Genomic DNA, 17,566 nt, shown 5'->3' with positions numbered 1-17,566 from the left:
AGCACCTAAATGATTTAATAATTTTTTAAAATAAAATTAAAAAAATTAAACATTTGATTTATTGATTTTATAAATTTTATTTCACATAAAATAAAATAAAATAAGTAAAATCATTTCATTACTAAAAAACAATTCCATTCCTTTAAAAAAATTAAGAATTTTGAAAATAAAATAACCACTACTCAAAAACTATGGTAACATTTTTTGAGAATGAAATAAATGTCCAAAAAAGCTTATTTTTTTTAACATTAACTCATTGAACGATCTTACAGAATTTTAAGAATATAATAAATATTCTAAAATTAATAAAATATATGATCAAAATTAGACGAATCCCCTCCTCTAGCACAACTTTTTTTAAACCAGTCAATTCCTATTGCCGTTAAACCACATAATTTCTAATAATTATTCTATTTTAAAAATACATCCCAATTTTATAAAAATTCAAGTTAATTTTAAAAACAGATGTCTTCAATTTAAAAAACGGTGGAATTTGACCCCCTGAGTTTTAAATCCATGAACATAAACCAGTAATTCTTCATTCAATCAATCCGGCACACTGAAATTAAAAAACCAGCTTGACCTTATCAGTCTGCAAATTTTCTATTGTTTGACCTATTGCCTTCAAAACGCGTAACATAGAAGTTCAAAATAGTGGTTTTTAAGTCATGGGTTTTGATAAATTCAAGGGGAGCCAATTGTTTTGCAACGAATATATAACGATATCAATGTTTCCTTTACACGAACAGACTGTGTTAATGGTAGCCTGGAGAACAAATCGTAATGACCGTTTTGCTTCATTTGACGGGGGAAAAAAGTATGGCAAAAGAGATGCTTCGCATTCGTAAATGGAACAAATCAACGAACGACACTCTTCCTGTTCTCCTCTTTCGCTTTACATTACTATCACTCTTTGTGTTGTTTTTGCTCGCAATTTGGATTTTCTCTGTTCCCGTCAGAAGAACGCCTCGCGAAATTTCCCGTCAGCTGTCAGAGAGTATCACTGAGAGGTACATTATAAGCCTTGCCTGCAGAACTTTTCCTATCTTCACTGTTATCATAATAGATAGTTTTAACTACATATGGAAACATCTGTGAGTCGTCATAATATTATTTGAATTTTGGTCTGTGTGTCAATGCAGTTCACATGGCTTAGCTGAATTTTTTTTTTTGGTTGATGGGGGTTCACTCTGTTAAGTTGATCAAAATATGTTAAATTTTGGCGGGGTTTTAAATGATAAATTTTACAGGATTATGTTACAACAAATACGGTAGAGATGCAAAATTAAGAATGTTGAACCTGGACATATTAGCATTGATGAAGTCTGGTACAAAGATGAAATTTGCAGCAATGGCTAAGTTTTGAGCATTTAGGATTATACTATGGTAGAATTTAAGTTTAATTACTTAGTTTTGGTTTAGTGTTAATATTCACCTACAGACTTAAAATATTTTAATGAGATGAGATGAGTTGTGACATTGTCTAGCGAAATTGGTATATTGACCTACCAGGCTACCAGAGTGTTTGGCTTATTTACAAGATTGCTTCTTATGATCAGCCAGTTTTTTATTAAAATTGACCTGGCTTCGTTTGTTTTTCCTTGATTTAAAGTTTCAAGCAGTTACTATAGCAAATTATTCTGTAATGCGAAGGATGAACCATACTTTTTAGATTACACATGAAGAATACACAACCAACCTTAGATAAACAGGTAGCACAGGGAATTCTTTAATGCTCCATCAAGATTGAATGGTGATTAGCGTCAACACTCAGCCACCTTCTTTCAATGCACTGGAAACGCAATGTCAAGCTTAGTTGACGACCGGGTTTAACTGTTATCCATTTCCTAGTACTACAATTAAATCATGATCAAGTAAAAATGATGATTAGGCTTGACACTACAAATTGTCTTTCAATGTATATGAAGTGGATCATTGCACTTAGCTGATGATTAGGCATAATAATTACCCACCATATTTTAATACATGCAGACACCACTCTCAAAATAGATGTTGTTCAGGCTTAACACACCTCCACCATTTTTCTTACATTATAAGAAAACACCATCAAGGTTGGATAAAGATTAGGCTTAACACACATCCATTATCTGTTAATACACAGGGAGTTTATCATCAAACTGAGATCCTTATGACATCCATAGAATGCACCGAGCTTACATTGCAATTAGGCATCACAGGCTTACATGATTATTTGGCTTAACTATAACATATGAACATGTCTAGGAGCCTTGAACCAGGATTATCATCACAATAATTACTCTGCCTCACCAGAAGACCACGGCCCACCATACTTCTTGTGTTGGATTTGTACCAAATGAAAATCCTGAATGAAACTCACAAGCAGCTTGATCAAATCCAGGCCACAAGACACTGTGTAGAAACCTACGACAACTCTAATACACCTTGTGAAAGGTGGATGGACAAAATAAACTAAAATGGAAAAATACTAAATGTGCTGCTGCACTAATATATTTCATTAACCTTCCCATATCAATTACATTGCCCACATCAATTACATTTTGCCCATGTCAATAACATTACAAGATGCCTCTATTTATAGAGGGCTTTGAAAATCTCTAGATATTACTGTTCATAGCTGATTTATAATTTTATATTTCTGTAATAGAAATTACCACACATCTCTAGAATGTTCCAACACTCCCCCCTAATTTCTACCTCTACTATTCAAACAATGTGTTTCATATGCCTTCATGAATACAAGACTGCGGTTTGCCTCATCTACCAAGGTGTGACACTCCTTTTGTCTTCCAAGGCTGCGGCCTTTAATTTCTACAAACATTTTGTCAGCAATTGGTAGAATCTTTTACCAACGATTTCCTCTTTTCCAATAATCTCTATTTTCAGCTATAGTTGGGTCTTCTTCTCTTGATGTCTGTCAATAGTGACAAGATCCACCGGTAATCTTGCCTCATCTGTCAGCAATTGCCAATGGTGACAGGATTCACTAATAACCTTGATCAGATTCATGTCTTCTTTCAACTACCTCTTGATAGCCTGCTTATAACATCTACCACAAATGGTGATAGGATTCACTAGAAATTTAAATTAGCTTCATCTGTCACAAATGGTGACAGGGTTCTCCAAATAACCTTTCTCTACAAAATAAAAAATCTCTTTGCTGTCACAAATGGTGAGAAACAAATTACTTCTTTCTTCAGCTATCCCTTGATTAGCTGCTTCTATCAAAAATGGTGACAAGATTCTCCCATTCGTCTGTCACAAATGGTGACAGGATTTTCTTAACCAGGCTCTGATACCACTTGTAGAAACCCACAAAAGCTCTAATACACCTTGTGAAAGGTGGATGGACAAAATAAACTAAAATGGAAAAATACTCAATGTGCTGCTGCACTAATATATTTCATTAACTCTCCCATATCAATTACATTACCCATATCAATTACATTTTGCCCATGTCAATAACATTACAAGGTGCCTCTATTTATAGAGGGCTTTGGAAACCTCTAGATATTACTGTTCATAACTAATTTATAATTTTATATTTCTGTGGTAGAAATTACCACACATCTCTAGAATGTTCAAACACACTGTACCACCCACTTGAGGTTCAGGTCACAAAAGTTCTCATTTTATCCCAAATATACTGCTCTAAGAGGGTTAATTACAGTGGCATTTGAAAATGACTGATTGTAGTACCGTTTAGGGTGCTCATGACTCATAGCAACTAATTCGTCTCGCTGTCAGTCACTTATTATTCTAAGAGGGTTGAATATAGTAGCATTTGAGGAGGGATGACTGTATTAGCATTCAGTGTAGTTATAACAACTGATCTATCTTTTAGTAATCAGTTAGAAGCACCCAACCAAGGTTCAAATTACAGATTACAATTAAGATAGCTCTGTATTTCTAAATAATGGTTTTTTTTAGCACCATTAAGTGTAGCCATAGTAGCTAAATCATAATGAATTAAAGCACATTGTAAGTAATTATTTATCTACAATCATTTCATTCCTTATATTCTTGGAAATTGTCAACAAAAACTGTTAAGAAACTTAGGAAATTAGAAACTAAGGAATATCCTAGAAAGCTGATCTGGATGTTGGCAACATTTTAAGCTTCAGACACTGCTAAAAATGTTTTCACATTTGCTCAAACAATACCAAAAGTTCATGGCTTAGGTTGAAGTTTTCCAATTTCGGAAACTGTTTCCATCTTATGAGAGTACTGGGCAACAATACAAAGTCACAATGATACCTATTTGAATTTCATAACAAGGGCCAGAGTAATTCTTAAAGACAGGTTTTCATAAGGTTATTGGGTCATTATCTTTTTCAAGAAAGTAATTTTTCAACATTCTTTCAAAGATAGTTTTGAGTCTGCGCTATATCATTAAGTTTACCACTAACATTGGTTTAAAACTTTTTATCATCTTTGTCTAAATTTAATTTATGTGCTAAGGTAGCTTTTATCAAATTATAATATTATTTATACACATCATACTTTGAAGGAATGGAAGAAATTTCCCTTAACTTGAAATTTAGAAAAACTTCATGGTTTAGAATTTTTTTGTTTTGATCAATGATGCTCAGTGGAAAAAACTAGTTTTTGCCATTGAAATTTATTTACATTGAAAGTTTAGATTTTCACATCCTTCTTTGAATACCATACTGACAATCAAACCACATTTTGGTGAGTATTCGCCACAAATATACGGTGCCTGTGGTTTTCTTAAATGTGAAATTATCCTTGCTTATAACCCCCTGCCTGACCAAGGTAAAACAAAGTTAACAATAGACAAGATGGTTATCAGGCTGTATGTTGTAGTGAATAATTACATATATTCACCTTGTATACTGCAAAATATGTGAGATCATACCATTCGGACTCTATTTAATTTATTTTTTAAATCATAATTTTTTTTGCAATGGCACAAAACCATATTGAACAGATTGAACTAGAGACATTATTTTCAAGGCTAACTAGAAATTTCTGTTTTATGTAGGAATGATGGAAAGGGAGAACCAAAAGAACGAGTGGAAGTTCTGTCATGGGAGCCACGGGCCTTTTTGTATCATAATTTTCTGGTTAGAATATAAATGCTAGACCTTAGCTTTTGCTTATGTTAAAACTTTAAAAGCAACTGAGATTTGCTTCTTTTTTATTTAACCTTGAGCGCCCATCCTAATTAATGTAGGTTGCATATAATTGCTCATACAGTGAACATTTTGTCAAACTTTTTTAATATAGATTCAATTTGGTTTTTATATCAGCAGCATCCTTTTAAGTCTTGAAGTGATGAAAGTTATGACCTTTTTTTTCTACTGTTGATACATGACCTTTGAGCAGTCCAAGGATGAATGTGAGTACTTAATATCTATTGCAAAACCACACATGGTGAAGTCAATGGTTGTGGATAGCAAGACAGGGGGAAGCATGGATAGCAAGTATGCTGCTTCAAAGAACATTTGCTCAACCTTTTTTTAATTGATGTTACCCACCACTACTTAGTAGTTGATTATTATAGATCTGCAGTGATTGAAACTTATATTCATTGCAGTGTACGGACAAGCTCTGGTTGGTTCCTTAAACGAGGACAAGATAAAATCATAAGACACATTGAGAAAAAGATTGCAGTTTTTTCACATATACCAGAAGGTGTGTAATGCACTGTGTTTCCTTCTGAATTTGTGATGATACTTTGAACTCATTGCTCCAGTCATATCATCATGTTTGTACTTGGATACTTCTTAGACATTCCACGGTTTTTTTTTCCCATATGTTCAAAGTGTTAACTTTTCGAAACTTTATGGAAATTTTTAAGTATCTGTATATCTATACCATATTTTTTTAACTGCACATTTGTATTGTAATTCCAAAATTAGGCATTTGTCTGTAGTCTCATAGTTACCTTTGTTTGTTTACTTTATTTACTTGGACAATCAAGTTTATATTAAAGATTCAAGATGGTGACTGAAAATCAGGAATTGATGGCAATGCACTTTTCTACACAAAATGTGGTAGGATTATTGATGAAAAAGTACATGGTATAGCATTTTATGTGTAGCTGTGATTCATCAACTTGAAAATAATTATATACTAGTGGATGGGCTGAATGAATCAGTTGGGAGTGTAAATAACTGTTTAATGTTTATGATTGTGACAGAACATGGAGAAGGAATTCATGTTTTGCATTACAAAGTTGAGCAGAAGTATGATGCACACTATGATTATTTTTATGATACAATTAATGTAAAAAATGGTGGCCAGCGTGGAGCTACAATGCTAATGTATCTGTAAGTGCTATCTCTTTCTTACAAGACATAATGGCTATATCTGTTCAGTACTTCTATTTAAATTTTCATGTTGATTATGGAAATGAAACATTGAACTTTTCAGTTTCAGAAATATGTTTCAGCAGGTTTAGAATATAAATAAATTTTAGTTATTTTATGCTGCAGTTCAGATGTGGAGAAAGGTGGGGAAACCGTTTTTCCACAATTCAAGGTAAACAGCAGTAGTGTACCATGGTGGGATGAGTTGTCTGAATGTGGAAGATCTGGCCTGTCTGTGAGACCAAAAATGGGAGATGCTTTGCTCTTCTGGAGTGTAAAGCCTGATGCTTCGTTGGATCCTTCTAGTTTGCATGGTTTGTATCCAGTCTATTAACCAGTTAAAATAGATAATTCAAGTGTGGCCAACGCATAAATTTTATTTGTTATATGCCAGCAGGACTCTGTAATTTTATGATTCTTCCAAAGTTCACTGTGTTTCTTAGCTACTAGCAGCAGACTACAAGTTTTTTAAGAATATATTTAGGAGCTTGCTCTACCAATGAAATGATTATACACTTTATTGTGAAATGCCTGCCTGCCATGGTAGTGTCATCAACTTATGGTTGTTATTTTTTTCTGCAGGTAGTTGTCCAGTTATTCAAGGCAATAAGTGGTCAGCAACTAAATGGATGCGTCTTAACAAGTATATTGTTTGATAGTTGATGTTTGAAGGTAAGTTTCTTGTCTTGTAAATTATGAGCATTTTTTTTTAATAATTTGGGGCTGCTGAGTGTCTTTTAATACATTCTTTCTCATAGCAATTCTGAAACTGCTAGTTAATGAGCTTGCCCCCATTACAAGAGCTCAGAGGCTTGATTTGATTGGATCAGATCTAAAGCCCGCCTTGCACGCCATTCACTTTTAGTAGAAACAACTTCTGTTTCTGCTTACTAGTCAAACATACTCTACATATATCCATACTCTACATATATCCTGCCTCTCCTTGGTAGAGAGCAATAATGTAGGAGCATCTCAAGCGTTGTGCCATCAGCATGAACCCAAAAGATGTTTTTATTAATATTGGATTATTGCACTATGAGCATGAATCAAAAACATATTTTTATCAATAGTGGATTATTGTGCCATCAACATGAGTTGAAAACACACGTATCAATTTAGATTATTGTTGTCTAAAATTGTGCTTACAAGTACAAGAAGCAATATTTGTTCTCCAAATATTCAAATTCAAATGTTATCCTTCATATTTAGAATTCAAATTTGGTTTGAATCTTCTTTGGAGGGTGATCCATGTGTCACTTGTTCATTTTCTCATTTACCTTTTGGCTCATAAGGACAGCTGGGATGGTTGGCTACATACATGATATATATTCAAGTTGCATGTTTGAATTTTATATACTGCCTTTGATCCTAATCGAAGCAGTTGTGTTTGGAGGTGTTACTTTGAGAAGAGATTCTTGCATGCCACGTGTTGATTCTTTTGCCTAGGTCAAAGTCACACTTGAATTCTTCACTTGTAACTAATCCTTGTTGATTAGGGCTATGTTTGACATAAGTTACTATTGAAGGAGTTACAAGTTGATTCCTTGACTCGATTACTTGACCACTATGGAAGAATGGCGTGACCTATGGAGGTAGAAGCATTTGGAAGTTACCTACTAACCAATTGACTAGAACATTCTAGTTAGTCACATATTTGGAGAAATTGCCGAAGGGATTTCGCATAGCTTCCCAATAAATTACTTGCTGGTTGAAGGTATGAGAAGAAGAGTTTGTTTGCAAGTTGAGAGCTCAAAGGTGAAGACTTATGTTATGGATTAGAGTCAGTATTCCATATATATGTTGCTTCAGTTTTGGATTTGATATTGTGTGATATTGAGAGGTTGTAGATCAGTTGGATATTGTTAAAGGAGGAGAAATTGTTGCAAATGTATTAACATTGCTTGTGCGGTATATGTTTTCCAAAGGAAACATTCTCTTGTATTTATATTGAGAATAAGTCAAGAAGAGACATGTCCCTTCATGGGACATGTCTATTCGTTATTAGGTAATTAATATAATGAGATTTTTTAATTATAATTATATATATATATATTATATATAATTTCCACGAATCATCATTACATTAACTTCTCTCACATAATAATACTTAGATATATATACATTTATATCTCATATATAATAAATATAAATTATTTCTCTCATATATATATATATATATATATATAAATAATAGTATTGTCTCATAGTTTTATCCGACAGAAGATACTAAACATCAACACTCCCTCTTAGCTAGGGAGGATAAACACACGATATAATTACCTCAATGTAAAATCAGGAATGACAAGTTTTAAGGATATCTTTGATCAAAAGATATCCACTGTTAGATATCATCTCATGATATCAAGAGTAATGACCTCCTGAATGTCAAGTCACATGACATTTACCAAATACTTAAAAATGCTCATAAGGTATGTGCACACGTATCCTAAATGATACTTACCATAGAAATATTCATGATCTATTTAAAGAACTCAATCCACCATGCAAGTTATCATTTATTGGGATCTGCTTAGACATCATAAGATGTCCATCATGTTTTGCCCTATATTTAGGGCATGACACATCACAATAGAAGACCATGGTTTGTTTAAGGAACTCAATCCACCTTGCAAGTTATCTATTGTGATCTCCTTAGACATCATAAGATGTCCATTACAATAGAAGGCCATGGTCTGTTTAAGGAACTTAATCCACCATACAAGTTATCATCTATCGTGATCTGCTTAGACGTCATAAGATGTCCATCACAGTACAAGGTTGTGGTCTATTTAAGGAACTAAATCTCATATGCAAGTTATAATCTATCATGATCTTCTTAGACATCATAAGATGCCCATCATAATAGAAGGTCAAGTTATTGAAAGATCATTGCCTTCCACTAACTTTTACAAGAACAAGTGATGATCATTTAGAAGTGGTCACTTCCTCATGATGTACACAGGGGGTAGGCACACCAAAATCATGTAGCTACACACATAGATTTTCATACTCCCTCTGAATATCAATATTTTGAGCTCCTCATCCAATGGTGCATCTAATGAAGTGTCAGACTCCCTTTGAATCTAATATCAACCTTCCTTTTCCTTCAAGAACATCCCTAGAGAGAAAGGAAAAGATCAAAGCAAATAGCTCTTATAGCACATATAGAAATACAAATAAGAGAGATTTACAATATTAGGAATACAATACTTAGAAACTGTCGTAAAAATACTTATCTCGTGTAGTCAAAGGATAATGCCCTCTTGATCACTTCCTTATTCATTACTAATTCTTTTCCTTGTTTATACTTATATTTCATATTTCATTCCATCCAAAAATAATATTAGTAACTCCCAATAACACTAATAAATTATATTGTTTAACATATTCATACTTACCTTGTTAGCGATCCCTTTATTTCCTTCATCAAGGGGACCATCTAATACACATAACTTAAACAATATATTTCATAATAGTATGAAAAGAAACTATATATTACACCCTATATACTTACTTTAGTGGGATCAATACCCCACTTCCTTAACCAACTCCTCGATATGTCTTAAGCACTTAAATGGTTGGGTATGACCACTTAATATTTCCTCTGCTCAATGACTATTATCGGTCTATGTGGCTCGCCTATTCATACCATGGAATTCACAGTGTCCCTTAAGAATGATTGTTGTGAATCTCCTTTTGGATGGCATCGCTCATCAAGTTATTTGTCATGGGTCATTGATTGGTCCAAACTCTCAGTGATGCCCTTGTCTCGTTCCTCCAATATATTTTGGTCTCCTTCCTCTCTGATCGTTCATAGTGTTTGGTGGTTGCTTTGCAGTGTCTGCTTCAAATGTGGAAGATCATCTCTCCCCTACTCTCACACCAGATGCCTTAACCTCTGTTCAACGCAATTGATTTCACAATCGTGTGCGAGGGGTGTGTTTATTATGTGTTCTCGATAATAGGAGACATTGATTCTACACTTTGACACAAAAAAGGTTCCATATCGGATATGCTATGCTTTTCTAGTGCATAGCACAACCGTTGAACCACCAGACCCCATTGACTATCATCACATGACAACTTCAAATATTTAATTAGTGCTACCACGTTACATCATGGAATCTACAAAAGAGGGAACAACTAGTTTGTAAAGACTTTCATGGTAAATGTTAGTGTGGATACACAACGAACATTGCTCACTCTCGATAGTTTTCTTAGCAGTAGTAGATTTAATTCACAACTTATCTGTTTCTCCAAAACATGTAGCAGTGGATTCATGATATCCCCATAGTTGCAGTAGCTTTCATTAATTGAACACTCATCATAGGCAAGAATCTTCCTACTCTGATACCATGTTAAAGGAGGAAAAAATGTTGCAAATGTATTAACACTGCCTGTTCCGTATGTGTTTTCCAAAGGAAACAATCTCTTTTATTTATATTGAGAATAAGACAAGAAGAGTCATATCCCTTCATGGGACATGCCTATTTGTTATTAGGTAATTAATATAAGGAAAAAATATTAATTATTGTTTTATATATTATATATGATTTCCATGAATCATTATTATATTAATTTCTCCCACATAATAATACTTAGATATATATAAATTTATATCTCATATATAATGAATATAAATTATACACACACACACACAATAGTATTGTCTCATAGATTTATCCGACTGGAGCTACTAAACATCAACATATATCAGTTTTACAAGGCGGGATTTTGTTCAAGAGTGAAGTGAATGTTCTTGGTTTTGTTTCAGACTTTAGATCAGCAATATAGGGTTATGGAATGCTCTTTGGAGCTATTATAGATCAATAATATTTTTGTTTGAAATTCAGATCCAAATTTCAGCTTGATTGGATTAAGTCTGTCAAATTAGTTTTTCCAAGATTATTATAAATGTTGAGCTCGTGCTTCTATTTCCCAAATCAGTTTGTATTCATATTACAGACCCCAAAACAGAACAAGCCTTTTGGAGAGGTATTGTGATGTCTTATAACCTGCAAAGGTCACCATTCATTTGGCTATGCACCCTTGATTGCATCTAGCAACCACTTGTCTTGCTTTATGCGAGACACAATGCACCTCTTTCCACAAACTTCCATAACAATGTTAACTGAAAAAGCAAGGCATAATCTATAATGTCAAGATACAATAAAATCAAAGAGTCAACTACTTGTTACATCATTGTTATCTTGGGAAGACACTATAAAACCTTACTCTTCCTTAAGTATTACTCTCCCTAAACTGCTATATTAGTCAGAGTTGCACCTTTATATGAAATAGATCATAATTTTATTTTTAACAATTCCCTTTTGATATGCTTAAATTTATGACTGTAATAACACTTCATTTTTTGTTTAGATTGTGAATCAAAAGTAGGGATTTTCTTCACCTTACCTTTATATTTGTGCAACAAGTGCACTTTTCGACTGCTTAGAAGTGGATTTAGCTATTTGCACATCCCTCCCTTCTTACTCTGTGCCAACCATAGTAACACGAAGACTCATCCCCCCTTTTTACCCCACATCTCAGAGATGAGGATGTGTCAGGGACTTGGGAACTACGTCCCCTCATCCCCAATGCCACCACTAGATTCTGCCACCTATGTCAAGGATGGGAGGACGTCTCGGTGTTGACTATTTGTTGATTCAACTATTTATGTTCAATGTTCAATATTCCAATTCAATTCAATGTTCAAGTATGTACTCCTTTACATCTTTATATCTTATATTGCAATACATCTTTTCATAACTAGCATTGTAAGTACCATATGTATAGTTTATACAAGCCCTCTATCCCTCGCCACCATTCCCACATCGTCCCCCTGCCATCCCCAAATAAAGGCCCCTCTCCCCCTGTCCCATAAACTTGTCCCCCTATTTTGTCGTCCCCTCGTCCTCCAGGGTGATGTAACTATGGTGCCAACAAATGCAAAGAATCTATAAGATTTCAAGCAGTAGTGGCAAACTATTGATTACCAAAGCCACCATATTATCTTCATCTACAGGTTCATTGATAATAGAGAGTTCATCCCTTACTTCTTCCAAGATGCTCTGGCAATGATTCCCTCTCTCTCAAACACTTTGAAATCAACGTATTTTTCAAATACAAGGCTATCTTTCTCAAAAAAAGTTTAACATTTATTTTCCAAACTCTCCCAAACATCACTAGGACAAGTGGCATCTTGAACTTCTAGGATCAAGTAGTAGAAAGAAATAATTTTATTGACAACAAGGCTTCTTTATGAGAGTTATCAATATCTTCAAGATTTTAAACCATTCCCCTTTGTTTGTAGCACAATTTGATCACAATTCATGTACTTAGCAATGGTGACTATTTTGTGACTCCAAAGATCTTAGTTGTGGCCTATCAATTTTTGGGCATCGAGTTGAACAAGATCATGTATATTAGTCACAACTCTAGCCTAGGGTTTATAGGAAAAACTATGTAGTAAAATATTTGAGAGAAACACTTCCCCCCACCCCCAAATGGTAATATAAAAGTTATTTGTTTGAAGAAAACCATTCCAAAAGGTTTCAAAAAATTCAAAACCCAAGAACTTCATTGTGAAAATCAGGTGTAGATAGAAGTTTATTTTTCTTCAACTATGGAAACATAGCAAAACAGATCAGAATTACTTATTTGGAAAATGTACTATTAAATTTTATGGTGTTGTTCATTCATAATACAATTTGTTTCAGTGGACTGCGAGTTTAATATATTTGCTCCTTTGAACAACGATTTGATAGAGCTTGGACGGGTGTCCTTTATCACTCCCTTAAATATTCTTCTCATTCAAGATACCCTTCAAGGGTATTCCTATTCTGGATAAACGTACCCTTGCTAAGGCTTCTTCCCTCTAAAATCAAATTTTGGAAGAATGAATGTATAGAATCTGAGTGAATTGGAAGTCACGCACTTTAATTTGTGTTGCTAACTTACTTCTATTTACTATATGAGGAAGTCACAAGATAGTTGTGACTTAATTGTAAGTTACTTGCCAATTATAACTAATGTGGTGTTATTGCATCACTAAAATAAACAATGAATGCCTGCGTGGACAAAGTGTATTTTAACAGTATAGTGTATCTAGTAAATCAAACAAGTTGAAATTCGATGTGCAAGTAGGTTACTATAAGCAATTTGCTTGCCAATAACTTAAGATAATTATTTCAAACCTGTTTATGGATGTCATTTTTTAGTTTGTGCTTCTAATCCATTTCAGATCAAACCGTGTCTATATGGAAGTTCTAAACATAGTCATGTGGATTTTATGTCATTTACAGAGTTAGCATATCCTAAATATCTTTCCAATGATATATCAAAAGCCTATGTTCAAGTCAAATAACCATGTGAGTACAAAATCTTTCCTAAAAAAGTTACAGTGAGAGACCATAAGTGAATAGGAACAACAAGGAAGGACAACAGAAGAATTAATGGAATTTTAAACATAATTATAATACATATTGAACATGCATACATACTCGGTCATAGGGTACAATATCATTTGATCATTTTTCAATTCTATGTTCCATAGGTACATGTCCCTTGGGTTCTTAGGTGCACCTATAATGGCGAGGTCTTGGGGACTTCTGTGCTATCCCCACGAGAAGTTTTCTTGAAAGGATGAGATGTGCCACCCAGCCACTTGTAGAAGTAGAGCTAGATTCTATACATAAATGCCCCCTTATTCTCCAACTATAGTTGGAGGAGGGGGGTGGGCGGTGGGTGAGGGGAGGGGGGGAAGCAACTAGAATTGTTATTCTAGAAAAATGATTAATCAGGGGGTATGGGTGGGTGGGAGAGGATGGATGTTCAGTGGTGGCTTGATAACCTCACCCCTTGCTCTTCTTTCTGGATTGAGCTAGTCAGATTTTAGGGTGGGGTAATTTAACTAAACCTATCCCTTTCTTTCTTTCAAATAGTGTAGAAAGATGGGGGCCCCAACCTTGATTTGAGCAAACCTTGATTTGAGCAAAAGCTTGTTTATCCAAATTTGTAGCTTTTAGATTATTTACAAAAGTATGTGTTCACTTAAGAAGGCACACCATAAAACATGGGAGCTATTCTTTACTATAGAAATGTGGCATCACATTGTCAAGCCACAAGAAAATTTGAAGGCAAATTTAGTATTCAACCACCAAAACTGAAGGTGAGGAAAAGTAGGCTAAAATAGTAAGACTTGCAAAATGCTTTGAGCTAAAATATTGAATGGCATGTGATAATTATTCTCAATTCAATTATTGGAGAAAGAAAGGGCTAACATTTTTTAAGGATCTGATTTATGAAAAAATATAGGAGAAACTAGAAATAACATTGAGAAAAGGATATGAGAGAGTAGAAAATGAAAATATAGGAGAAACTAGAAGTAACATTGAGAAAAAGATAGGAGAGAGTAGCAAACGATTTGTTATTTTTTTATGTAACATGATCATGCAACAATCCATAAAATGAATCAAACAAAAAGATAAATAGGAATGACAATGAAGTGTCAAATTAACATTAAAGTTGTAGTTGAGTAAAGGGAAAGTACAATATGGGGAAATCTCTTGAAACATCTTATTAGGATTCCACCAAATAATTTGGTTTTGTACTTTACACTAGATAAAACGGGTTTTAGGAATTGTAACAAGTTTTTAACCTCTTTGCATGAAGAATCATCTTAGAATTAGTTCTTCAATATAACATAAACTTTTTTGTGGATTCTAGATGTGATTATTATGAACTCTCCTATTGTTATTCTGAATGCGAGCATCAATATATACTCTAGTAGGATGATTGATGGAAGCCAGTGGGAGACCAAAAAAGAAAGTTTTTTGTCTTTCCCTCTGTTTTTGTACTAAGTTATATAAATGTATATGAAAAATGACCAATCTGTGCTTTGTAACCGTTGCTTTGTCTGCTTCTTATAGAGAGGAAAGAAAGAAACAGACAAAATGGTATCATGCCTTGCTTATTCAATACAAATAATGAGGTCTTCTTAGTATAATACTGAGGAAATGAATTGATAATGACCACAAAAAGAAATTGAATCTATAAAATTTTCAATTGTTTTTGTCTATAGATTGCTTATATAAATGGATCTAAGTTATATTTCTTTGGAGTTGGAACTTGGAAATGATCATTTTTTTGTTATTAATTTTATATTGATTACCTCCGATATTTTTTTGAAAAAAATTGTTACACTTATAGACGTTCTCTTGTTTGTCTCTGTTATTGCAGATTTTCTGGAATTCTTTAGTAAGTCATCATTTCACCTGCCAGTATGGATCATCTATATTGTATTTTCATCTCCAACTTCACGTCACATGATTTTGATTCTTAAGTAAATCTCCAAGAATGTAAATGAAGGGGCCTAATTTAATAGCACGAGAATGAACAAATGCTTCTCACTTTTTATTATTCTTTCATATGGTCCACAAAATTATTCATTGTCCTCAATGTAAAAATAATTTATATTCTATCAATCAATAATTGACCAATATTCATTGTCCTCAATGTAAAAATAATTTATATTCTATCAATCAATAATTGACCAATTTTTGTTGTTGTTGTTGTCAATTTAGTAAACTAGTGTTGCTTGTTTTTGTATCATAGTAAAGAAATTAGAATGCTACATGACAATATTCATGCCACTATCTATTTTTCTTAATTAAGAACTATAGAAGCCACTCTGTAAAATGGGGATATTATATATACACTGCCTTTGAGCCTACAGAGTAACTAACAATTCAAGTCATGTCAACTTTTGAATTTATTTTCACGAAATTTAATAAAATATTGTCATATCAAATAATATTTTTCTTTATAATATTGATTGATTAAGTTACATTCATTTTGAAGGATCATAAATCTTATACGTCAAATAGAATAACAATATAAAAAAGTTTAGATGGGACAACCAAGCTCCCAAACAATATCTAAACACAATTAAAAGCATGTTGTTAGGTACAAAATGGTACCCAAAGATCTAGAATAGACTATGTATAAGATTCATAGGCTTATTAAGTATTTGAGAAGACCTTTCCTGTTGCTTTGCACAATTACCTAAGAAATGTTATCTTCCAAGTCCTTGCATCTAGGAGAAGGGTGGAGGGGATGTCCCTTCAAATGATGTCAACCAATGGTCAACTACCTCAATCATTAATTTTGTGCTAAAGTTGAAGGAGTATTAGGAATAGTGAAAATGGGAAGTCAAGTTCATATCAAGAGTTGGGTGGGAGTCACCAATAGGAGTTGAAGGATCTAGAGGAGACCACATCAACAAATTCATGTCAGACATGAAAAAACTCCTTGGGAGTGACTTGTTGTAGGGCTAATAAGAATGATAAGAAAAATACACTTTTCATCCTGAGAAGAGTCAACATGTTAGAAACCTCATCTCGTGTATTTAATTAAATCTTAGCCCTTCAGTATGTCTCCCTATAGGAGAATAGAATGGACTAGTAGAGTGAGATGAAGTGTTTAATTGAGTACATTGTTATACGTCCCTTGCTACAGTTGATAGGAATTATTCAAGCACCATATCTTTATCCTAGTGGTGATTTGATGATTATGCATTTTGATAATTACAAAAAGGGTTGAGGTTTCTTATTTTTTAGGATTGCAATTGGTATTCCTTCTTTGCACTAATGTTGGTAATGACCTTAAAAAAATGATATTATAGTTCACTTACTCTCATTATAGACCTTCTATTAGGTACACTATGTCAATACACTATGGTTTTAGACTTAAATCAACATGGGCTTGTTATTGTGTTAAGTTAATTCTTGTACTTATGAAGATGATGTTGTGACACATTATTTCATGTACCATGGTTTGTTAGTTTATACGGCTACTATGCTGATACAATAGGAGTATTGAATTTCATTGAATTGTTAATATTGAAGTATGTTTTGGGAGGAGATTGGAGGCTAACTGGGTGATATGTGACTAAAGGAATTTCTCCTAATGCACATCCCTATAGGTGATTCAAGTGGATTTCTTTTGTGAAATTTTGATTTGGGTATAAGTGATGAGATAAGAATGACTGAGTGGATGTAACTTAAATGATATATGCTTAAGGTTGATCATCTCCTATGTTTATGTATGCATTATGAATAGTTAGCTTAAGGGTTTATTTTGGTGATCTAGTTGAATAATTATCTTTACTAAAATCTATTTGAAGATGACACTTGAATTTGTATTATAATTAGCAGTGACCATAATGGATA

At 33.5% G+C, this 17,566-nt stretch overlaps 1 protein-coding gene across 2 annotated transcripts; it reads left to right on the top strand.

The window, feature by feature from the left end:
- The first annotated feature begins 660 nt into the window (after window positions 1–660).
- On the top strand, window positions 661–15,845 carry LOC149540790 (putative prolyl 4-hydroxylase 3). 2 transcript variants are annotated; one of them, XM_089801872.1, is made up of 8 exons: window positions 661–1,010; window positions 5,006–5,087; window positions 5,350–5,447; window positions 5,561–5,658; window positions 6,167–6,296; window positions 6,462–6,649; window positions 6,918–7,007; window positions 15,576–15,845. In XM_089801872.1, the coding sequence occupies exons 1-7, from the start codon at window positions 784–786 to the stop codon at window positions 6,989–6,991; spliced, it is 897 nt and encodes a 298-aa protein (XP_089657998.1). In that variant the 5' UTR covers window positions 661–783; the 3' UTR covers window positions 6,992–7,007; window positions 15,576–15,845. The 2 variants fall into 2 exon arrangements, with proteins under 2 accessions (XP_089657998.1, XP_089657999.1); XM_089801873.1 differs by lacking the exon at window positions 15,576–15,845 and adding an exon at window positions 7,094–7,228.
- Window positions 15,846–17,566: the final 1,721 nt, after the last annotated feature.

This window comes from Cupressus sempervirens, chromosome 9, assembly GCF_028749045.1.
Source record: "Cupressus sempervirens isolate cs-2001-9-10 chromosome 9, ASM2874904v1, whole genome shotgun sequence".
NCBI classification, from domain to species: Eukaryota; Viridiplantae; Streptophyta; class Pinopsida; order Cupressales; family Cupressaceae; genus Cupressus; species Cupressus sempervirens.
This window is presented reverse-complemented; position numbering and strand designations above follow the sequence as displayed.

Coding starts and splice junctions, on each gene's coding strand:
- LOC149540790 (XM_089801872.1), top strand. CDS start 784: ATGACCGTTTTGCTTCATTTGACGGGGGAAAAAAGTATGGCAAAAGAG. Junction 5,659..6,166: donor TTTTTCACATATACCAGAAG/GTGTGTAATGCA, acceptor TGATTGTGACAG/AACATGGAGAAGGAATTCAT. Junction 6,297..6,461: donor GCTACAATGCTAATGTATCT/GTAAGTGCTATC, acceptor TTTATGCTGCAG/TTCAGATGTGGAGAAAGGTG.